This window comes from Cervus elaphus, chromosome 28 (assembly GCF_910594005.1).
Source record: "Cervus elaphus chromosome 28, mCerEla1.1, whole genome shotgun sequence".
Lineage (NCBI taxonomy): Eukaryota > Metazoa > Chordata > Mammalia > Artiodactyla > Cervidae > Cervus > Cervus elaphus.
The window spans coordinates 36,699,175-36,723,960 of record NC_057842.1 but is presented as its reverse complement, the minus strand read 5'-3'; the positions used below and the strand labels follow the sequence as shown (position 1 = coordinate 36,723,960).

The 24,786-nt window shown below is 37.3% G+C and overlaps 1 protein-coding gene across 2 annotated transcripts in view; it reads left to right on the top strand.

The window, feature by feature from the left end:
• The window catches only part of NT5DC1 (5'-nucleotidase domain containing 1), a 118,296-nt gene extending 93,807 nt beyond the window's left edge, over positions 1-24,489 (top strand). For both annotated transcript variants that reach the window (XM_043889920.1, XM_043889919.1), the window contains exons 7-12: positions 4,888-5,062; positions 6,860-6,957; positions 9,252-9,370; positions 10,442-10,594; positions 12,762-12,930; positions 22,742-24,489. In XM_043889920.1, the coding sequence (XP_043745855.1) occupies positions 4,888-5,062; positions 6,860-6,957; positions 9,252-9,370; positions 10,442-10,594; positions 12,762-12,930; positions 22,742-22,857 (830 nt within the window). In that variant the 3' untranslated portion in view covers positions 22,858-24,489. The remainder of the gene's footprint in view (positions 1-4,887; positions 5,063-6,859; positions 6,958-9,251; positions 9,371-10,441; positions 10,595-12,761; positions 12,931-22,741) is intronic.
• The last annotated feature ends 297 nt before the right edge of the window (positions 24,490-24,786 follow it).

The following is a 24,786-nucleotide window of genomic DNA, read 5'->3' as shown; positions in this document are numbered from 1 at the left end:
TGTTTCCCTGATATCAAGAATGTAAATACCAAGGTAAAGACAATTCTTTTCCTAAAAGATCTCAGTCTCAGGAGAAAGAAAAATACATAAACACACTTATTACAAGTGTTTATTATCGTGCAGTGTGATGAATGACGTCCAGAGGTGGTATGACTGGGTGAGGGTGTTGGGAAATACTCCTCAGACAAGCGGCAAGCATTTCTAAAGCATCAGAGAGAGGACAGTGCATTCCACAAAGGAAGGTAATGCTTATACCTCAATGTGTAAGACATTTATTTGGGTTTTCTTTTTCTTTTTTTTTGCCTATCTCAATATAAAATCTCAGTTCCCAGATAATAGCATAGATAACATTAGCTCAAGAATACTGGAAACCAAAAAAAAAAGAATACTGGAAGCCCAAGAATACTGGAGTGGGTAGCCTATCCTTTCTCTAGGGGATCGTCCTGACTCAGGAATCAAACCAGGGTCTGCTGCATTGCAGGCAGATTCTTCACCAACTGAGCTATCAGGGAAGCCCAACATCAGCTCAGTCACTACAAAAAACGTCTGTAGGTACTGTGAGGAAAAGCATATTATTCAACAGTTATAGCACTGAATATGGATTTGAAGCATTTGACTTCTGCTTCTGCACATGTTATTTTTCTTTAACAGACACTGATCACCAGATAAGTTAAATTTAAAACACAAAGTTTTAGACACGTAAGCAATGAGGTTACATAGCTCATGTTAAGTCACAAGATATTATAAAATTAAGAAGTCCGTGCTGAGAGCCAGTGATTCCAACGAGGCAGGCAGAATATACAGATAATAATAGCAAAAGTTCTAGTTCTTCTGTTTAGAGCCATAATTCTTAATCCTACTTGTACATTGAAATTACTTGGGGAGCTTTTAAAAAAAATATCAGTGTCACGACTCCAGACCAATTAAATCAGCATCTTTGGGGTAAGACACAGATACAGAGATAGAAGTCAAAAATTGTTCATGTAAATTTTAGATTATGTTTTTCAATACATTTACCCTTCATTTCTCAATTCCTGTTGTCCTTTTCCAAGCATTATGTTTAGTACATAGATACTCAATCTAGATATTCTAGATGTCTTTATTTACAAATATTAAAAGCAAAACATTTAGGGCCCATATAGGGACCATAAACAGAAAATCTGTTTTAATATTAAATTTTAGTTTCATCTTTTGCCTTCTATAAACAAAAAAAAAATTAGAACATTTTTTAATCTATTGTTTATCTCATTCATCCTTCAAAAACTATTTCAGTATCTCTTGGCCAAAAGAAATTTATATAGTATATGTGTATTTCAGAAAATTGAATCATCCCTTACTGCGAATATATTTAAACAGTTCATGGCTGAACATTTTAGCTGTTCACTGGCCTGCTCTTCTATAACCTACAAAGGTTGTAAATATTTCAGTCTCTCCCAAATTATGTTCTGCAATGGAAACGATAACAGACCTTAATTGGAGGCTGATGGTGGAGCTGATAGCATTCCAGAATCTCTGATCCTCCCGCACGGCAGCTTTGAGAACACGAACCACACGTCACACTAACACTGGCAATATAGTTAACAAGGAAAATGCTTACTTATTCCATGATGATAGAAATCGTGATGTGGCACAATTGTCTATTAAACTAAAAAAGCATTTTTAATATTCAAGTTGTACTTATTTTTTTTTACCACGAGAGGTCCCTCAATCCTGAATTACAGTGGTTACATGCAGGTCATTTTCTCTGCCCGAAGGACTGTCACAACACTTTGCTGTTATTCCCATGACTGCATTAATACTGAATTTTTAATATAGGAGAGTGAAACCTTTATTCTTCAGAACTAGCTTTTTAAAATTTTTACTTTTAATTCCCTCTGGATACAGAAAATATCAGCATCTAAGGATAGAAGAGGAGTGGAAAGGCCAGGAAAATGAGTTATATAAAATGGCAGTGGAATAGAATTCTTTTGAGGTTAAGTGAAAACACAGGCTGCTTTGTGAGTGAAGAACAAACAAGACCATTCCTTTCTTTCCACCTTAGGTCTCAGTCTCGATTCCCTGTCTTGTCTAGTCAGTGTAAATCTCTCACTATGAAAATAAAATAAACATGATTATTTTTATCAATAGGGGTATAGAAAGGAAGGTACTTTAGATAGGATGACATTAATAGGACATGAATAATAGGTTATATGTTACAAATCATTTAGTACTTTGACTTTAAATAAACATAAATGTTCCTGTGTCTGCCCCTCCACTTATTTAAGTATTCATTTATTGAATGATTGCTTAATGTCAAACTGAAAGTCAGACTCCCTGCCTTTAGGGAAATAATAATAATTTAATAGGCAGTTATTATTCCAGCATAATATGTTTAACATAAGTTCCTCTGGTTTAATAGCTTGACTGTTTCAGTAAAAATAATGGGTATGTATTATGGACAACAGTACTAAATTATAAGCTTCAAAATTGCTCAGAGACTAGACCTTAATTGTTCTCACCATGAAAAAAGAAAAAGAAATGATTGTGCAACATGATAGAGGTATTAGTTAAATACAGTAATAATCTCCTGCAGTGTATAAATGTCAGATCAACACATTGTACACCTTAAACTTAACACAGTGTTATGTGATAGTCACATCAGTAAAAATAAACTTTAAAAGATCAGTGTGTATTTATATTAATATACCTCCTATTCCCTTAAGGGAATCATTAATGATTTGAGGTTACAAGGATGAAAAATATTTTCCCCAACCACGGTTAGTGACCTTTTAGATGAAGAGCAACCCATAGTCTACCATAAAATATCCATTTGTACAGGATTTGTCTTTTTTAGTTTGTTCATTTCTCTCTGGCTTGTGAACAAAGCAAGAACATCTCCATTATTTCCTCGGGGAGCAGTTTTCTCCAGCTAAACTATTATGTTTGCACTCTTTTAGATTAGGCTTACTAAGGAAAACTAATGTTAATCTAGGCAGGAATTTCAAAATGCTCTGTTTAAATGTATATGTTTTATTTTTTTTAATTCATTTGGAAATATAACAGATTTTTAACAGTAATTTACATTTTGACCACTAGGTGGCATTTTGACCACACTCGTGTGGTGAGCACACGTAAGCTAAGAAAAAAATAGCCTTTTCTCAGCAGTTGTTTCTGAATACAGATGCTTAAGTATCTTCAGCATTATATACTACAAATCTTTTGTTATCCAGCACATAATATTACTACAAAAGCCTTTGTTTTTCTGGATGAAGTAATCTTACATATGACTGCCTCAGATAAATTCTGGGAGAAACACAGCTTCTGCTATTGCTTTGATCATTACTCATCAAACTATTCTGTTTTTAGCTATTTAAATATATTATTTTTCCTTTCTTACTAGTACCTTCTCATTCCTGAAAAACAGAAGATATATTTTAATTTTTTCAAGGGCCATTACATAGCTTCTGGGATATTAAGAGATCCAAGAACACATGTTCTCTGTAGGGCAGAATATGAGGCATGAAGCTTGTTTTTGTTGTTCTGGCACTCTGACGTCTGTTTTTCTCATTTTACAACATTCTTTTGTTAAGTAATACTTTGGTCTGATTATGAATAACTCTTACATTGTGTTACTTTCTGAAGAAAGATGTTGTAGGCTGCAAATAATAGATATCTTTAATGGTTAAGCTGTTGCTAAATTGGGTTGTTTCACATGACATGGGAAGGAATTACCCTGTTCGGTTGGACTGGTAGAGACCCACCCTCTCTGAGCAGCCCCTCAGGAGGATGAAACCGCCAACACGATTAGAGTGCCCTCCAGCAAAGAAGAGGGAGAGTGGATTTGGGCAGTCAGATTACAGTATTTGGTGCCATTTCTGTTTTTGTTGTCCGCCCCCCCCCCCCCCCAGAGATTCTTCTTTCTTGTCTTAACATTCTTGAAGTAAAACTTTTCACTTCTCTCATTTTAAGTGCATGACACTGAACAGAATTACAGATACATAGACTATATCTGTTGCAGAATTTTATCATTCCGCACAAGCTCTTTCACTTCTTGTTTTGTTTATGCACGTGTCTTTTCTGTAGCAGTTAAGGAAAGTAAGAACTCAGGTTCTCTTTATGTGCTTACCAGTGCTATCATGCCCCAAAAGCTGTATCTCTAAAGTGCTGTATGAATCTAATCGCATTTCAACCAAATCTGCAGTTTTCTGCCTAAAGCACACATAACTTTTAGGGCTCCGTGTCAAACACTGGGTGCATCTGACCAGGACTTCTGGAAACGTTGGCACCAGCGGCCTCGGGCCACCCCCTGGACTCTTTATAGACCCGGAGGAACAGAGCTGGGCCAGCTCCGTGACTCAGGTTCTTCAACTTTGTCTGTCGATCGCGCTGCCTTCCTGCCTTTTCTGGCTTGTTTTTCATTTAATATCACAGCGCCTCCCAAGGGCTGCAACAGACCCAGGACATCTAGTCTCAATTCCATCTGAAACAGAACCCGGCTCCTTTCTCCACTGCTTCATGCCAAAGATGTGTTCCTGCTGCATTATCTGAAAATGTATTTGTTATCTGAATTCAGCAAGTATTTGTTGAATGATTGAAAGAATATTTATTGACATTTCAGCTACAGTAAGTTTTTCTCTGATTTGAAAGTGCTGATATATTTTGTTTATTATGTTATCTATTTTAACACTTGTCAAACAACCAGAAAATGTTTTCAACTGACATTTTCAGTCATCATGTTTTTAAGTAAAGAACAATAAGTATTCTTAAGAAGCAGTTAGTAATGGCTTTGTTGCTAGATTGTTTGAACAGTTTTTATCCTTTTAATTTTATAATTTGAGAGAGAAGAACTTATTTGAGAATACACTGAATCAAAAAAAATTTAATCTCTGTGATATTTTTATTTTTCAGAAAACTGTGGAATATATTTTCCAGAAATAAAAAGAGATCCAGGCAAATATTTACACACTTGTCCAGAATCAGTAAAAAAGTGGCTTCGACAGCTAAAGAATGCTGGCAAAATCCTTATGTTAATTACCAGTTCTCACAGTGATTACTGTAGACTCCTCTGCGAATATATCCTTGGGTAAGTGGTGAGTGGTCTGATAACAGATTAGACCAGTGCTCTTTTAAAAGTGTTCAACCATGACCATGTCATTATATTAAATAATACTGAGTGACACGTGGTTGTTTCTCATAACAGCCCTCAACATCTGCTGACAGCAAGATACCCCAAGTACATTTTAGCAAAGCAGTATTGCCAGGCCCAGCATGCTCATAGCTGGTGGACTTTAGATTTTCTGAAAAATATTGTGGACAGACCACAAATCCTTCAAGCAGTCCTCCATGTCTCTGGTGTCTCAGCTCTGGGTGATTCTTGAGGAACACTGAGTTATAGATTATGCTCCCTGACATCACCTGGAGTACAGCCCCTCTGCAGCCGTTTTCCTCTGGAGCCAGGCACTTCACCATTGACCCATCCAGGTGGGGTTGACATCCATGAACATCGAGACAGTATAAATATGTAGACTCAAGGCAGATGTGGGCGCAAGCCCTGCCTTGCAACTTACTCTGTGACCTGGGGTAGGTTCTGTAACCTCTCTAAACCTTCATTTCATCATCTTAAAATGTGGGACAGTGAGCAAACTCCAGGAGATAGTGAAGAACAAGGAAGTCTGGCATGCTGTAGTCCATGGGGTCACAGAGAGTTGGATATGGCTTAGCTACTGAACAACAGCAATGCCTCATAGGTGTTGGGGAAATTTAAATAGCATAATACAGGTTAAAGTATTAGGCGGAGTAGTTGATAAATTTTAGCAAGCATTAATACTTTTTTATGGCATCCTTATGGGGAATATGCATGGTCAGACCTAGATTCTGAAATGGGCTATTAGATTTGCCCTGATGTTTCCTCAAATTTTATCAGACACTGTACTGAACTGCTGTAAGTATGAAGCAAAATTTAGCCTCCAAACTGACCCCTTGCAGACTGGTTTAGTTTCCTGATTCCCATGTTTTTCAGCACCTGTGGTACAGTTACAGTCTGTTGGTGGTTTTCTGCTTTCTTATTAAGGGATGGGATCCTTGAATGAATTAAGGCTGCAGTCCCAGATGCCTTGGGAAGTAAATGCCTTTTATTATAAGAGACATTCATGTCCTGGTACCGGGACCATGCTTCAGAGTAAACACTCGGGAATATTTTTTTTCGTTAGTGTAGGTTACCAGAATTTTTCTTCATATCTGAATTCCTCTGTAGCACAGTTCTGCTGTTATAAAAGGATTCTAAAGTGTTGGCTAAATATTATCTCCCCAGTGTAATAGTGAGTCTGTCAGGAACAAGAATTATCTTCCCTTTACTGTCTCAAATAATCCTTATATAGTATTAAATACAGACTAAAATAACATATTTATTATTATCTAAAAATAACCATATTATAAGGCTACCTTGATTTTTTAACACTCTGAAAGATGTCTCCTGACTCAATACAATGCTGGCTTTCTGTAAGACCCATGAGATACACAAAATTATTAATAACTCTTGGTGCTAATAAATTCAAACAAAGTTCAGGCCCTAAACTTGAAAACAGTGTGTGACTACTTAGACGTTAGAACTGTTGAATTTATAACTGTTGCCATAATGAGAAAGTCAGCTTAGCACCTAGAGTTAGTGAATTAATGTGCTTTTTTTCCCCTTATGTGTATACTTCAGGGTGGTGTCTGGATAATTAGTGCTCGACCACCTTCTATTTCCTTTCTTATTTTTTTCTTAATCAAAAAATAAGAAATGATGCTGTGGTCAAATAGGCAAAGATTAAGTTCTGTTTTTTATGGACCTTTTCTAGTTCCTTAAAATAAACTAATGAAAAGTATCATTGCTTTTTAGGAATGATTTTGAAGATCTTTTTGACATTGTGATTACAAATGCACTGAAGCCTGGTTTCTTCTCTCATTTACCAAGTCAGAGGCCTTTCCGGACACTTGGTGAGTTAACAGTTTGTGTCTTTCCTCTCCTGTTTAAGATTTATTCATTGACTTAATAACCTGTTGGCTGACAGCCATGTGCAGAATTTCATGTTAGATGCAACGAAGGGAATTAAAGAGATGATAAGTGTCCTTTCCCCTCATGAGGATACAAACACAAACACATAAGCAAGTTGGTGAATGCCTGGGATGGGATTACAGGCCGTGTCGCCTGTCAGGGTGGCAGTAACTGCCTGGTGACACAGAATAAAGGGGGGGCCCACAGGGAGGCAGCTGCAAGGGACTGATGTCAGCCGTTGTCATGGAGACCCAGAAAGGGAGGTGTTGCTTCCCATAGACCAGGAGAAGAAATGCTTAAGTGTTGTATTTGGGTTTATAAAGATGGTGCTTGAAACTTCCTTGAGTTGTTCCCTTGGAGTGTATACCTCTTCAGATCTGATGCTTTCATACACCACCTTGGCTGTCTGCTGCTGGACTTAATAGTTTTCTCAGTCCCATAGCTTCCCAGTTACGGAGGTTCTAAGCCCTCCACATTGCCCTGCATGGATAGGACCCTACCGAGCAGCTTCCAGTCTGGGGGCTGAAAATGGGGAAGGGAAGGGTTATATCTGTGTGAAGTGAGTTTTTTGTTTTGGTTTTTGTATAAAGACGAAATTTTCTCTTTTTTGTTAATAACTGAATCCCAGTATCTGAGAAATGATGATTCTGTAGATTTATATTTTTTTATTAAGCAATAGAAAGCTTCCCTTCCCAATGTTTCCTGCACAGGGAGCCTCTAAATATCAAATGTAGGTTTGCTTTCAAAAATAATTGTGTAAGTTAATCATTTTCCAGTTGCCGTCAAACCCACATTATTTACTTGGGAAGACATTCTGTACTAAGTAAAGACAGACAGACATGAGAAATAATTGGTTTTCACCATGTTTCTCCAGGAATATGCTGTCTTCGTAGACTTTTTTTTTTTTTTTCATTTATTTTTATTAGTTGGAGGCTAATTACTTTACAGTATTGTAGTGGTTTTTGCCATACATTGTTAGACCCTTAATGTTAGGCTAAACATGGCTAGTTTTGAAAGGTTGTTGCTAAACAATAAGATGCTGGGATTCTTGGCCTCCAGAGGAGACGAATTCAATCCGGGGTCAGAGACGAGGCTGGATCGCTCAGAGCTTTTGTGTAATAAAGTTTTATTAAAGTATAAAGGAGATAGAGAAAGCTTCTGACATAGGCATCAGAAGCGGGCAGAAAGAGTGCCCCCCTGCTAGTCTTCAGCTGGATGTTATATAATCACTCACAATCTGTTAATGAAAGAAAGGAATGTCTTAAAACTCAGAATGGCACCAGATAATTCATCCCAGGCCATGAAACGATTGACTTGAATCTTGTAGAAGGGCAGATTACTATACAAATAGTTTTGTTTACATAGATTAGGGGAACAATATCTGAGTATAACATACTGGTTTGTCAAGTAGGTTCTGAGCCATTTGGCGGAACTTGAAGACAGAGTCTGGGGTACATTAACATAGCTTAAGACAAACATTTCCATAAGAAAAAATGTATAGGTTAACTCAAGGTTTGAGAATAGTTAGCTTCAGGTGAAACCAGGTGTCATGGCAACACAGCATTTTAAGAGAAACCTCCTTTTAAATTTGTATAGAGAAGGAAAAAAATATCGCTGGTTTGTTTCCTCCTGCCGCTTAAGAGAGAGAAAAATGTCTGATACTTGCAGCCTATTTCCTCTGTTTGGAGACCCCTGGCCTTCCTGCCTCTCAGTTTTTGGCCTACTCTTTAGAGAATAGTAGGATTTTCATTTGATTGTATAAAAGAATTTAAAAATGGCTGCCGAAATGTCAGCCAAATAGGCCTGGATATCTTTTGACCTTTAGCTGTGATGTGGCTTTAATTATCTGTAATTGTGATTTTAGAATTCCTTGTTCAAAATAACTGAGGTTATGTAGAAATTCATCTTACATTATTATATGTTGGACTATTTTATTATCACCAGTAATGGGAGAGGCTGTGCCTTTGTGAGGGCAGAGGATATATGGGATATGTCTGTACCTTCCTCACAGTTTTGTGTGAACAAAACTGCTCTTAAAAAATTTTTAAAAATTAAAAAAAAAATAATGTCTTTATGTCAACGAAGTGCTCGTGATGTATAGGTGATGACTGAATGGTAGCTGCCATCCCCAGTGGTTCCTTCTTATGCATGTCCTTCAGCCACACAAAGTGTGGTCTGTCCAACTGAGTGCTATCACTTGATGAGAACGTGTATGATTGTTAACCTGTGTTCTCAGAGAATGACGAGGAGCGGGAGGCACTGCCTTCTCTGGATAAACCTGGCTGGTACTCCCAAGGGAATGCTGTCCACCTTTATGAACTTCTGAAGAAAATGACTGGCAAACCTGAACCCAAGGTATTTTCTCATTGAGGTAGAGTCCTTGTGGCCCACATGGAGAGAGAAACCTTTGTCGACTAAAGCCGTAACTCTAAATGCATTCCGCATAACTATCTGCCAACCTCCTTGCCTACCTCTTCTGCTTAAATAAGTCTTTCCTTTGATGTACATTTTTATCTCTAACAAAGAAAAGCAAATATTCCAAGCAGGAACACAGACCTAGAATAGTGTGTGGGTTACCTGAGGAATGTTATCCTGCTAACTACCCATCAAGGAACTTTTTATATGTGAAACCAGCAATAACTGATTATACTACAGACTAAAGACGCATTAGCTTTTAACATTCTGTCATATTGTTGATGTTGGACATTGGTATATTTTTAATAGCAGGACACTTTCTTCTAAAAAATGTTTGCCACGATCCCCATGAGAAGGATGGGTCAGTCCATCGCTGAGCCCTGATCCACTGGCTCCCACAGTGAGCCAGCCCCCTAGGGTCTCCTGACTTGGAGGTTCTAGCTCGTATGCTCTTAACCTAGTTTCCTCATCTGTTAGTTAAGAGGTGTGGACTAGATCAGTGGGGCTTTGCCTCAGAAAACCTAGGAAGTTTCCTGGAGCCCACCTGTCCCGCCCCACCCACTCTCAGAGACTCTGTTTCAGCAGGTGTGGGTGGGGCCCATAAACTTTGGTAAATTGGTTCTGTTGTGAGTGTTCTTGCTAATCTAATCCTCTATAACAGGCTGTCTCCAGTATGTCACCAGCTCTTCAATGCCAGGGGCAGGTTTAACTGTAAACATTTGGGTTCTTTCATTTTCATTTCAGAAATTTGAATTAAGTTCACTTATCTTCTGCTGTTCTTCTGCATGCAAATGAATTGTGTAACTTCTTAAACCTGACACCCTATGAATCAAATGGAACACGTCAATGGTCACTTGTGAAGTTACCCAAGGAAATTTAAGATGTTTATGTAACTTTTACATGACTTACTCTGATAGCTGTTAAGGAATTTTCTTGTGCCTTTTGTAAAATGAACACCACTCCCCTTCACAATCCTCATGTCTCAGACAAAATTTGCTGTCTGACTTATAGGTTGTTTACTTTGGTGACAGCATGCATTCAGATATTTTCCCAGCCTGTCATTATAGTAATTGGGAGACAGTCCTTATCCTCGAAGAGCTCCGAGGAGACAAAGACAGGAAGCCTGAGGAATCAGAACCTGAAGAGAAAAAAGGAAAATATGAGGTAAGAGTCTCCTTTAGTTTTTTCCTTGAAAGAAAGACCTTTATGTTTGTATCGTATCTTAGAAGGTGCTTGTTTCAGCCATGAGCGATGAAGTCTGTTGGCACTTAACTGTGATCTTCATGCCCTCGAAACTCTGCAGTTGATTTTGTGGATAGCTTTTAAATGATGCTGAGATAATGCTGTTGACCATCTGTCTGTCTGGGCTTCGTGCTTTCATCCAGAGCTGTGGCACCATGGCTGTGCTTTGGCTGATGACGAGGCAGCTAGATCCTGACCCACTGTAGTACACTCTGTCTCTTTGGCTTAGCCATGAAAGCCCTTGTGCTCTGTTTTCATGGGTCTAACTTCCGAAATTGGTAGCTCCCTTAAACTTACTCCTCCCAATGAACTTTGAGGGAAAGAAAAGTAAACTTACTCCTCCCAATGAACTTTGAGGGAAAGAAAAGTAAAGTATGTCATCAATCTAGAAAGGGAAAGTAGTGTATAAAAGCAAAAATAAGCAGGAAAAAAAAAAAAGATCAGAAAATAAAATGCACTACGCATTCTTCTAAATTCATTCCAGGGGAAGAATCTAAAAAGTCAGAAACCAAAGATCAAATCAAAAAATAACAATAGAAACGATCAAGCCATGGAAAAACATGGAGGAACCTAAACTGCACGTTAAGGTGAAAGAAGCTGGTCTGAAAAGGCTGCATCCTGTATGCCACTGTATGCCATTCTGGAAAAGACAGAACTATAGGGACAGGGAAGAGACCAGTGAATGCCCCAGGGCTCAGAGGGGAAGGGGATGAATAAATGGAGCACAGTTGTAACAGACATAACACACTAATTAATACAAAATGTTAATAACAGGAGAGAGTGTGTTAGGGGTGGACCAGAGGCGATGTATTTAAGAAGTCTCCATACTATCTGCCTATTATCTGTATTAATACATTGACCCACAAAGGGTAGACAAGTCTGCTTTCCTCTTTTCAGAGGAATAACGTGCAGCCTAGATTACCACTCAGTGTTGGCAGAACCATTATCTGCATATAGTCTGTGCAATGAGAGTCATCTCTTCTTAGACTCATTAGATAAAGAAAGTGAACCAAATAAAGAAAAGTTACACTATAAGCTTCTCTTTACACCTTAAGAAATTATATTTAAGTACACCTTAAATGTATACACAGAAGCATAGATATTTGTATTCCATACTGCTCTTAGTATCTTTGATGAAATCCAAATAGATTCTTGCTAAAGGGATTTCTAAACACCATCTAAACAGCATCATCTGAAAAAACATGTATTTTCATCTTGCTTCACAAATTGAGTTCCAGCACGGAGAATCATGAATCTAAAGGCATAGTTGGAACTCTCTGATGCTCTAAAACAAATTTTTCATCCGGAAAGGATGACAGATTTTATAATTCAAATTATATGGGTGTGATGGGATTTTTTTTTAATTCTTAATTTTATACTACACCTATAAAACACTGAGAAGTATTTCTTGAATGAGCCTTTTATTTAGTCTACATTTTTTCTGTGCCTGCTATGTCCTAGGCACTAGGCCCTAGTGATACACTAATATATGAGATAGTTCTTAACCTTACATAGTTCATAATCTGTCCAGGGCAAAAAGTAAATAGTATGATAATTTCAAGATGGTTTGAAAAGTACTGTATTAGAATAAACTCAAGAGTGTGAGAAAATGGAGAAGGAGACCTAATCTCACCTAAGTGAGAAAGTCAAGGGAAACATCCTAGGTGGCATCCAAACCAGATCCCAAAGGCTGAGAAAGGCGTTCCCAGAAGAGAGTACTTCAGAGGACTACTTTGTTGTTGTTTAGTTGTGTCTGACTCTTTTGCAACCTCATGGACTGTAGTCCTCCAGGCTTCTGTCCCTGGGATTTCCCAGGCAAGAGTACTGGAGTGGGTTACCATTTCCTTCTTTAGGGGATCATCCTGACCCAGGGATTGAACCTGTGTCTCCCACATTGGCAGCTGGACTCTTCACTGCTGAGCCCCTGGGGAAGTCCTTAAAGGACTACTAAGCTTTGTTTTACTTTTTATATAGTCTGGCTAAACAACTGAAATTTCTGCAGAGTTGTTCTATTTTGATTTACTTAGTTGTGGGGAAAATGAGGTTGAATGCTAATTAATCAGTTTCATTATTCTGTTTCTTGTTTCAGGGATCAAAGGCAAAGCCTCTAAATACATCATCTAAAAAATGGGGGTCTTTTTTTATTGATTCAGTTTCTGGACTGGAAAATACAGAAGATTCCTTGGTTTATACATGGTCTTGTAAGCGAATCAGTGCTTACAGCACTATTGCAATTCCAAGTATTGAAGCAATAGCAGGTAAGAGGGAAAATACTTAAGAAGCTTTACCTGTTACTGTGGACCGAGTTAGGAAGAGTTTTAAAATGACCTTCCAGGAGGTAGACCTTGTTACTGGACAGTAATGACCTGAAGTGCTGAAATTCTTTTTTTTTTTTTTTTTAATTTATTTTTTTACTGAAGGATAATTGCTTCACAGAATTTTGTTGTTTTCTGTCAAACCTCAACATGAATCAGCCATAGGTGTACAAACATCCCCCTCCCTTTTGAACCTCCCCCCCATCTCCTCCCCATCCCACCCCTCTAGGTTGATACAGAGCCCCTGTTTGTTTCCTGAGCCACACAGCAAATTCCTGTTGGCTGTCTGTTTTATGTATGGTAATGTAAGTTTCCACGTTACTCTTTCCATACGTCTCACCCTTTCCTCCCCTCTTCCCATGTCTATAAATCTATTCTCTATGTCTCTTTCTCCAAATTCTTCAGTACCATTTTTCTAGATTCCATGTATATGCTTTAGAATACGATATTTATCTTTCTCTTTCTGACTTACTTCACTCTGTGTAATAGGTTCTGGGTTCATCCACGTCATTAGAACTGACTCAAATGTGTTTCTTTATGGCTGAGTAATATTCCATTGTGTATATGGACCACAACTTCTTTATCCATTCATCTGTCAGTGGACATCTAGGTTGCTTCCATGTTCTAGCTATTGTAAATAGTGCTGCAATGAACAATGGGATACATGTGTCTTTTTCAATTTTGGTTTCCTCAGTATATGCCTAGGAGTGGGATTGCTGGGTCATATGTTGGTCTTATTCCTAGTTTTTTAAGGAGTCTCCATGCCATCTTCCATAGTGGCTGTATCAGTTTACATTCCCACCAACAGTGCAAGAGCGTTCCCTTTTCTCCACACCCTCTCCAGCATTTATTGTGTGTAGACTTTTTGATGATGGCCATTCTGACTAGTGTGAGGTGATATCTCATTGTAGTTTTGATTTGCGTTTCTGTAACAATGAGTGATGTTGAGCATATTTTCATGTGTCTGTTAGCCATCTGTATGTCTTCTTTGGAGAAATGTCTGTTTAGATCTTTTTCCCATTTTTTGATTGGGTGTTTGTTTTTCTGGTATTGAGTTATATGAGCTGCTTGTATATTTTGGAAGTTAATTCTTTGTCAGTTGTTTCATTTGCTGTTATTTTCTCCCATTCCAGGGGTTTTCTTTTCCCCTTGCTTACAGTTTTCTTTGCTGTGCAAAAGCATTTAAGTGTAATCAGGTCCTACTTGTTTACTTTGGTTTTTATTTCCATGACTGTAGGAGGTGGGTCATAGAGGATCTTGCTTTGATTTATGGCATCAAGTGTTCTGCCTATGTTTTCCTCTAAGAGTTTTATAGTTTCTGGTCTTACATTTATGTCTTTAATCCATTTTTGAGTTTATCTTTGTGTATGGTGTTAGGACGTATTCTAATTTCATTCTTTTACATGTAGCTGTCCAGTTTTCCCAGCACCATTTATTGAAGAGGCTTTCTTTGCCCCATCTTATATTCTCGCCTCCTTTGTCAAAAATAAGGTACCCATAGGTGCATGGATTTATTTCTGGGCTTTCTATCTTGTTCCATTGGTCTATATTTCTGTTTTTGTGCCAGTACCATACTGTCTTGATGACTGCAGCTTTGTAGTATAACCTGAAGTCAGGAAGGTTGATTTCTCCAGCTCCATGCTTCTCAAGACGACTTTGGCTATTCGAGGTCTTTTGTGTTTCCATATGAATTGTGAAATTTTTTGTTCTAGTTCTGTGAAAAATGCCATTGGCAATTTGATAGGCATTGCATTGAATCTGTAGATTGCATTTGGTAGTGTAGTCATTTTCACAATATTGATTCTTCCTCCCTAGGAACATGGAATATCTCTCCATCTGTTTATGTCATCTTTGATTTCTTTCATTATTGTCTTATAGTTTTCTGTGTACAGTTCTTTTGTCTCCTTAGGTAAGTTTATTCCTAGATATTTGATTCTTTTTGTTGCAGTGGTGAATGGGATTGATTCCTTAATTTCTCTTTGATTTTTTCATTGTTAGTATATAGAAAGGCAAGTGATTTCTATGTATTGATTTTGTTTTCTGCAACTTTGCTAAATTCACCGATTAGCTCTAGTAATTTTCTCATACAATCTTTAGGGTTTTCCATGTACAGTGTCATGTCATCTGCAAACAGTGAAATTTTTTTCTTTAAAAGAAGAAAATTTTCCCATGACATTTGTAGGTTTCTCTTGGATAGCATATGGATACGGCAGTTGAGGTAATTAGGACCTATCTGTCTGCTGGAACCAACTGCAAATGCTGCACAATTTTTTTTAATCAGCCTGGAGTCATAGGATAAAGCTAGGGGAAAGTTACAAGGACAGGATACTAAGGAGGCCCAGTTGGGCGATGCTGACTTTGGGGCCTGCTTTTCCTCCTCTTTGCCAACTCCAGAGAAGACACCCAAAGAAGTAAATGGCTTTTTTGTAGTTTCATGAATGTACAGGGATAGAAAGTGGGGAGGGTAAGACCTGCCAAAGGAGGGATAGACCTGGTGGACTCTCTCAATCCATCTTGAGACCCTGAAGGATGAATTAGAAGTAGGCTTTCACAGGAATTGAAGCTCAGCTTTATGTATATATATATGTATATATATAAGTAATATTTAAGCCTTTTAGGTTGTGGTTTAACCATCCAACACATCGGTTCTCAGTTCTTCCTTTTCTTGCCATTTGTGGGATTTTCCTTCTCTGATCTCTTTCTCCTTCTCTTTTCAAAGAGAACTTTAAATCCATCACTTCCCGGTCATACAGGACAACTTAGCAAGTGATTCCTGTTTCTTGAGCATGCATCTACACCCTGTGGGTGATCCTCACCTTTGACTAATAATGGTTAATTCAGACACTTACTCCAGGACCAATACAATGCTTTCTCTAATAGAGATTTTGGTGACTGAGATTTTCTTTCATCTCATTACATTTTCATGTACTCTTTGAAGCGCAACTTTAAATCATTCTTCTTTTGAGGCAGATAACATCTTTTAGGACTCAGATTATTTAAGAAAAACAATTTATATAGTGTTCAGCACATAATGAAAAAATGGCCAGGTCTACAAGGATGTGAGACTATACTAACAGAAGTAACCAAGTTCCAAGATAGAAAAGAAAGGAATGAGAAATTTGGTAGATATATTAAAACTTGGAAAAATAGAAATTCTTATTAAAAAGTCAAAATTAAGAACTGAATGGATGGGTTTAACAGAAGAGTAGCCACAGGAAAAGTACACTGGTATCCTGGAAAATCAGCCAAAAAAAAAAATACCCATAGTAAATCCTGAAGAGGAAAAGGCATGGGAGATACAAGCAGAGACACCGGAGATAGAATGAGGAGTAAGATTCCTGTCATTAGAATTTTAGGTGATGAGAGAATAAGCCAAAAGCAGTAGCTATAGACTTTCCAAAAATGATGAAAAAAAAAAAATAAGCCAAAGGTTCAAGAAGCCCAAAGAACTGAAACACAATAAATAAAAGGAAATCCTGAAGTTAACTGCTAAAGACCAAATAATTAAGAAATACTAAAAGCAGTCAGAGAATAAAGATAGATTGATTTCAAAAGAGTGAGAAACAAAAGCCAAAAGACAGTAGAGTGATATCTTTAAATTGCTGGAAGAAAATGGTTATCACCCTTGATAGAACTCTATACCCAGTAAAAATATCAGAGTGAAGTAAGCCAGAAAGATAAACACCAATACAGTATACTAACGCATATATATGGAATTTAGAAAGATGGTACTGATAACCCTATATGCAAGACAGAAGAAGAGACACAGATGTGTAGAACAGACTTTTGGACTCAATGGGAGAAGGTGAGGGTGGGATGATCTGAGAGAACAGCATCAAAACATATATATTGTCAAGTGTGAAACAGGTCGCCAGTCCAGGTTGGATGCATGAGACAAGTGCTCGGGGCTGGTGCACTGGGATGACCCAGAGGGATGGGATGGGGAGGGAGGTGGGAGGGGGGATCAGGATGGGGAACACATGTAAATCCATGGCTGATTCATGTCAATGTATGGCAAAAACCACTACAATATTGTAAAGTAATTAGCCTCCAACTAATAAAAATAAATGAAAAATAAATAAATTAAAATATCGTTAAATAATAAAAAAAGTATTTATAGACAGAAATGGAGAAAGTGTATCTCCAGAAGACCTGCACTGTGGAAGATACTAAAGGGTATTGTTGCTCATGCAAAAGTAAGAAGGATCCCTATTGGAAGACTGGAAACACAAGAATAAATGAATATATAGCAACAAAAGGATATGTGAATAAATTGGAACTGTAAATATGTGAATATTTACAGTTAGAAACAATTTTTTTTAATCCTATGAGGTTTGAATAAGGAAAGGATTTTAAGACATGACACCAAGGGCATATAAATCTCATAGTAGAATGGCTGGAGTTAAAGTGTTCTAACATATATGGATGAGAGCTATTAAACCAAAAATGTGTATCATAATCTCTAATAAGATATTAAGAACTATGAAAAGAATTATAATGATACACATACCAATCTAATTATATAAAATAATTTTAAAATTCAAAATAAAAATGGGGAGAAAAAGATGCAGAAAGTTTGAATATCAAAAGATGGAAACAGACAATACCATGTTTGTTGTCGTTCAGTCACTGAGATGTGTCTGACTCTTTGCAACCCCATAGACTGCAGCGTGCCAGACCTCCCTCTCTTGCACTATTTCCTGGAGTTTGCTCAGATTCGTGTCCATGGAGTGGGTGTTGCTATCTAACCATCTCTTCCTCTGCCACCCCCTTCTCCAGTACCATGTTAATGTAACCAAAAGAAAATTAAGAGTTAGCTCTGTTAATGTGAAGGGGAAAAAAAATCCATTATTAACATGAAAGAGCATCACTTCATAATAATTTCATCCTCTCTTCATAATGATAAATTCACCCTCTCTTCTCTCGGGTCAGAACTTAATCCCTCCCTGTTTTCTCAGTACCAAGAAACTCAGTACCAAGATTACAGAGGGGTGTGTTTCTGCGTGCTTAGTTTCCTAAAGTTTCCTTGCAGAGTTTGGCAAGACAGCTTGAGCCCACAGTTCAGTTCTCCACACCTTCCTCTCTGTCAGGCTCCAGGCCCTCAGTTTTTTGTCTCCGTAGCCCCTCAAGACTACCAAAATCTCTTCTGGTTTCCTGCTGCTGGTAACTGCCCCTGCGGCGCCTCCTCCCAGAATTCAGGTGCCTGAAGGGAGAAGCGGTGCAGGATGTTGACTCACTTCACTGCTGCTGTTCCTTTCCAGGAACTGTGTGTCCTGGGTCTTAGTGGTCTCTTCAGTTCTCCAGTGACTTCACTCTGATGTTTTTATTTTATCCAGTTCTTCTGGTTGGTATCCCCTCCAGTTCAGATGTGGTTTTCCTTGAATCTCAGATTCTTCTTCCTTAAACTGGGAATATACCACCCTCACAGGACAGATGTGACAGAAAGGAAAGCAAGATATTTATCTGATATTTACTGGTGGGATGATAGTGATGACTAAGATGTGTGGCCTTCCAAAAGGTCCATCTTCTACGTCAGTATCCAAATCCAGTATGTCAATACATCTTACTTGCTGAAATACTCATTTTCACTAGTTTCAAAAACTTTTTTTTCATTTTGTTCCATGCTTACACATGTAAAATTAAAGAATGTGTTTCTTTCTTTTACATACAATTTTCTTATTGAAGAAATGGACCATGTAACATGAAGAGAGGGACTGGCCCAGAATTATACTGTCATTTTCAGTTTTTATATTTCACTTTCTTTCCTTCAAAGTGATTCAAATTTATAGTGAGAGTAGAATTTTGTGATAATGGAAGTCAGTGAATTATTCTAAAGTACTTGAATTATTCTAAAAACTGTTCAATGGGATATGGTTCTGAAAGAGTAAGAGACTTAAAGAAAAGTGACTCTCCATTATTCTAGGATTTAAATATTCCTCAAAAAAAATGGGAAAATAATCCCCTATCTTCTAGGGTAATCACTTCTCCTTAAAGAAGCAATAATAACATTAGTGTGTCTCCCATTTTCATTTCCCCAAAGTTTTCCTCCTCAGCACCCTGAAAAAGAACTTGGCAGAGCCTTTGTCTTCTAACTTTTTTCAGGAGAAAATACTTAGTTGTACTCACCAGTAGTCAAACAAAGCTAAACAAGTAATTTTTTTTGTGGAGAAAGAATGAGAGTTGGTATATTATATTCAGTATTGATTTTGATGTCTAAGACATTTCCTCAAAAAGCAAAGTATTAGTTTCTCTTTAACTTAGCACTTAATGCTTATGATCACATTCTCATAAGGAAATCCTCTCACTCAGAACTTGAAATTATTTCAGTAACATATTCAGTAAATTTGGATAGTACTGTGTAATCTACCTCCAAGTAAAAAAAAATGGCTGAAAGAAAAACAGTATGACGGTCATGGCTTTTAAAATCTTTATATAAATGTTATCCTGGCAATATCTTTTAAAAAAAAGTATCACAAGAGTTGTTGTATTTCTGTGTTTCATTATTTTACACTGAACTTACTGTTTAAAAATATTCATTTTGGTTCAGTTCATGTAATTATTAGATAATGTGGTTGGTATTATAGTATATTCAGTACCCAGTTTAACAGAAAGTTACTGTGGTAAACAAGAATTTGGTTCTTTGTCTACCATTCTCTTTTCTTCCAAACAGCACCCAACAGTGATTTTTCTGAGACGCAAATATCTCCCTCTTGGTGAATCCCCAATCTGGACATTCTTGTTTTTAACAGAAGAGTCATCTGACCTCAGTTTGGCTATTCCATACCCAGTTTCTTAACCTTAGCAGACTTTCTGCTTCCTGTGCTACCTGGAAGACAGAATAAAATTTCTGTTTTAAAGGAGATAGGGAATGAAAAACCTGATACTCCCCATTGTTGCTTGAAATCTTCCTGAATTCATGTAATGTTTCTTTGCATGCTTAGTCGTGTCCGACTCTTGGCGACCCCATGGATTGAAGCCCACCAGGCTTCTCCGTCCATGGAATTCTCCAGGCAAAAATACTGGAGTGAGTAGCTAGTCCCTTCTCCAGGGGATCTTCCTGACCCAGGGATCGAACCAAGGTTTCTTGCATTGCAGGCGAATTCTTTACCATCTGAGTCACCAGGGAAAGTTCCCTTATTCGTCCATATTCTGTTAGATGTGATTCTCTCATTGACATTTAAATGCTTCAGTCAGTTCAGTCACTCAGTCATGTCTGACTTTTTGTGACCCCATGAACCGCAGCACGCCAGGCCTTCCTGTCCATCACCAACTCCTGGAGTCCACCCAAACCCATTTCCATTGAGTCGGTGATGCCATCCAACCATCTCATCCTCTGTCTTCCCCTTCTCCTCCTGCCCTCAATCTTTCCCAGCATCAGGGTCTTTTCCAGTGAGTCAGCTGTTTGCATCAGGTGGCCAAAGTATTGGAGTTTCAGCTTCAACATCAGTCCTTCCAATGAACACCCAGGACCCATCTCCTTTAGGATGGACTGGTAGGATCTCCTTGCAGTCCAAGGGACTCTCAAGAGTCTTCTCCAACACCACAATTCAAAAGCATCAATTCTTCAGTGCTCAGCTTTCTTTATAGTCCAACTCTCCCATCTATACATGATTAGTAGAAAAACCATAGCCTTGATGAGATGGACCTTTGTTGACAAAGTAATGTCTCTGCTTTTTAATATGCTGTCTAGGTTGGTCATAACTTTCCTTCCAAGGAGTAAGCATCTTTTAATTTCATGGCTGCAGTCACCATCTGCAGTGATTTTGGAGCCCAAAAAAATAAAAGTCATCCACTGTTTCCACTGTTTCCCCATCTATTTGCCATGAAGTGATGGGACCTGATGCCATGATCTTAGTTTTCTAAATGTTGAGCTTTAAGCCAACTTTTTCACCCTCCTCTTTCACTTTCATCAAGAGGCTTTTTAGTTCCTCTTCACTCTCTGCCATAAGGGTGGTGTCATCTGCATATCTGAGATTATTTATATTTCTCCCAGCAATCTTGATTCCAGCGTTTGCTTCCTCCAGCCCATCATTTCTCATGATGTACTCTGCATATAAGTTAAATAAGCAGGGTGACAATAGACAGCCTTGACGTACTCCTTTTCCTATTTGGAACCAGTCTGTTGTTCCATGTCCAGTTCTAACTGTTGCTTCCTGACCTGCATATAGGTTTCTCAAGACGCAGGGCAGGTGGTCTGGTATCCCCCTCTCTTTCAGAATTTTCTTAGAAGCAATTTTTATAGATGTTATAAAAGTTTGCAATATATATTACTGCAATGTTTGCTTTATAAGCGTTTTGATAACATAATCATTTTAACCTTTTAATAATAGCTACCTTTACTTTAGGAAGTGTATAGGAAAGACAGAGGAAGAGGTTGTTGGGTCAGTTCTTAGCCTGTATCATTTTGGTGGCTTACGAGAAATCCAGAACCTCAGGTGCACTATTTTTGAAACTCAGTTTTATCAATTATTTCCAGTGCTTTTTAATGAGCCTTTTTAATGGCTGAAAATACACTCCAGCTAACTTGTAGTGAAGAACAGTGAAATTCACTAATACTGAAAAATATTGAATGTTTTTCTGTTCATAGTAATCTTAGTTTTCTCTGACCTCAGAAAGGCAGTGTTCCTTCTTCACAGTTTTCAGCACTAGTTTTTTCCTCATAAGGATTAACTGTTTGAGTCTTAATGATTCTCACTGGCATTTAAAATATAATTTTTATTTTAGTATCATTTTCGGAACACTCAGTACTACCAAATCATGTTTTACCTGTAAAATTTGTGAAATAAGGATTACTAACCAGTATCTGCATGTGGAATGAATATCATTACATGACATAGGTCTTAATGTTTCACTTGTAATATTTCTGGTAATGGTTCTTTGAAGAAACTTAGGAAGAATATATCTGAAGGCTAGCTTTTGAGATATTTATATGAAAATGACACAATGTCCTACCATTGAGAAAGTATGAATTTTATGTTCTCTCCACCCATTCCTCTTGTGGCTGTGTGTGTGCGCGATGCTTATCATATGGAAAAAGTTGCCATATTGTGCATATTGGAATTATTTAGCTAAGCATTCAAAGATTATTGTTCATAAATCTTTTACTGTTCAGGGCTATGAAGATTATTGCCTTCCCAAGTGGAGCTAGTGATAAAAAAAACCTGCCTGCCAATGCAAGAGACATAAGAGACACAGGTTTGATCCCTGGATTGGGAAGATTCCCTGGAGGATAGCTTGGCAACCCACTCCAGTATTCTTGCCGGGAGAATCCTATGGACTGAGGGGTCTGGCAGGCTGCAGGGTCCATAGGGTCACATACAGTCAGACATGACTAAAGCGACTTAAGCATGCACACATGCATGAAGATTATTAGTTCTCATTTACCAGTTACATAATTTTCTGGATAAAATCTTAGAGATATTTAAATTTAAAAAACAAATCAGAGAAGTATTCCTATTTTATGTATTTACTTTTGTGTAGAGAGTCAGTAAAGGAGTTTATTCACTGGTTAGAGCTCTGAATATAATTTGCAATATCTCTAAATGTAATTTGACTTAAATATGACTATACATTGTATAGGAAAAGCCATCTACACTGTTCATTCCAGGTGCAACCTATCCTAGTGACAAAAGAAATATTAAAATTATGAAACTCTAAAAAATGTTTTATTATAAATAGCTTATCAAATATTGATTTGTTTATATTTATCAAAGGCCTTCTGAGATCTGCAGAATAATTATTTTTTTCTTTTCAGAATTACCCCTGGACTACAAATTTACAAGGTTCTCTTCAAATAATTCAAAAACAGCAGGCTATTATCCAAACCCTCCATTGGTCTTATCAAATGCTGGAAAACTGACAGCCAAATAAATGATCTTTACCAAAAAATGAAGTGAAAAACCATATATGCAGCAAATGTACTGTAAAAATGTTCATTTTCAAAAACTACTGTAAAATGCTTTATAGAAACAAAATTATTAATGAAACGTGACCAAGAAATTGGTATGTTTTCCATAGGTCTCCTTTCTATAGAGATTATCTTGATACCCAACAACATTGATTATGTTAAAATTTCAGTATCTTAGAGTTGAAAAGAATCTTATTAATATTTTCTATACTAGTAGTTCTGAAATTAGAATTACCTGGGGCTATATATACACATATACATACATACATAAATGTGCACATGCATATTTACACATTTACCTAGACCTGTGGCCCTCAAAGTGTGGTCCCCAAACCACTAGCATAGCCGCACATGAAACTTGATAGAAATGTAAATTTGCACACCCCATCCTAGACCTACAGAATCAGAAAATCTGGGACTGTGACCCAGCAATCTGTGTTTAATTATAGTATGACTCACACTAAAGTTTAAGAACCACTGGCTAGACTATAACCTCCAGGCATTGGTTTAATTGGTCTGGGGATACAGATGAACACTGAAATCTTTAATATGTCCCAGGAAAATGTGGCTAAAATTGAGAATAACTGATCTACACCTGTTGTTTCAATTTATAGTTAAAAACACCAAGTCTAGTAAGATTAAATTATTATTCCAAACTATCAGATTTTATGCTGTTTTCCTGGTTTCCAAAACAAGGAGATAGACATGATGTCTTCTGAGACCATGCAGCTATGATGGGACCTGGGTGATAAGTATTAATCATTAGGGTTTGTTTTTTTCCCTCCCTAATGTTTTCTTCATTTTCCTCCCTAGTGTCTACTTCACTTTTCATTCACTTTAAGTCATGTATTCTCAGAGGGGCAAAAATTGGTTCTTGGTATAAAAAAATCTTAATGCAGTGGATTATGGTTCTCCATATCTCTACACAATAAAATCTTATTCCTTAGTATTTCTCTCATTAGGGAGAAATGTAATTTAAAGCTAAATTTATTAAATATATTTTTTCTTCTAGGGCAAGGGGCAGTGATAATGAAAAAAGAGGTTGAAAAGAATTATTTTTTAAAGGTTTTATAGATGTACTGCAGTCCAGGATTATTGTGTTCTATGTGCTACATGTAGTCATATTAGTAGCGGTTTGTTGCAAGATGTTTGAACCCAGATAATGTTTACAGTATAAATTCCTGGCTACTCTTTATGCTGTAATTTCACTCTGTCCATTATGGATAGAATCAGAAAACACTGGTCACCATCATTTTACTTGGTTTGTAGCCAAGAGTTTAACATGTTGATAGATGCAGTGAAAAGATAAATATTTTGTTAAATTTTTAAATGCTCAAATAATCCCAAGTATATTGTGGGATTGAATATCTCAGGGTAGGTAAACAGTTACTGAATTTTTTTCTCTCAAAGCCAGTAGCTTTCTTCAATATCTATTAATAAATGTTAATGTCTTTGAAATTGACTTCCAAAATCTCATTGGAATATAATAAAGAGCATGCACAATCAAGCTTAGGGCTCAAGTGAAATATGCTGTTTTCATGTATACTTTCATGTAGACCTTTGATTTCTTTTAAAAATAAAGCTATTTTTCCTTATGCATGTTTGTCAGTGGCAAATAATAATACATCTTTAACACTTCTAAACTGCTATTGTTAATATGAAAAATGAGAACCTCCAAATAAGTTAATTTCATTCTTTTAGCCACTGAGGAGCAGAAGAAATTCATTCACATCAGAAGTTCTGGTGCTCCTCTTATCAGTACCTACCTAAGAAATCTGAACCCTAACCTTTCAGTTTTTTCCATCTTGTCAAAAGAGAAAATTCAAGTTTATATCCAAGTTTCCTCCCACTTTACTAACAGAGCAGTCAGTGCTTCTAATGAATGATCTTCT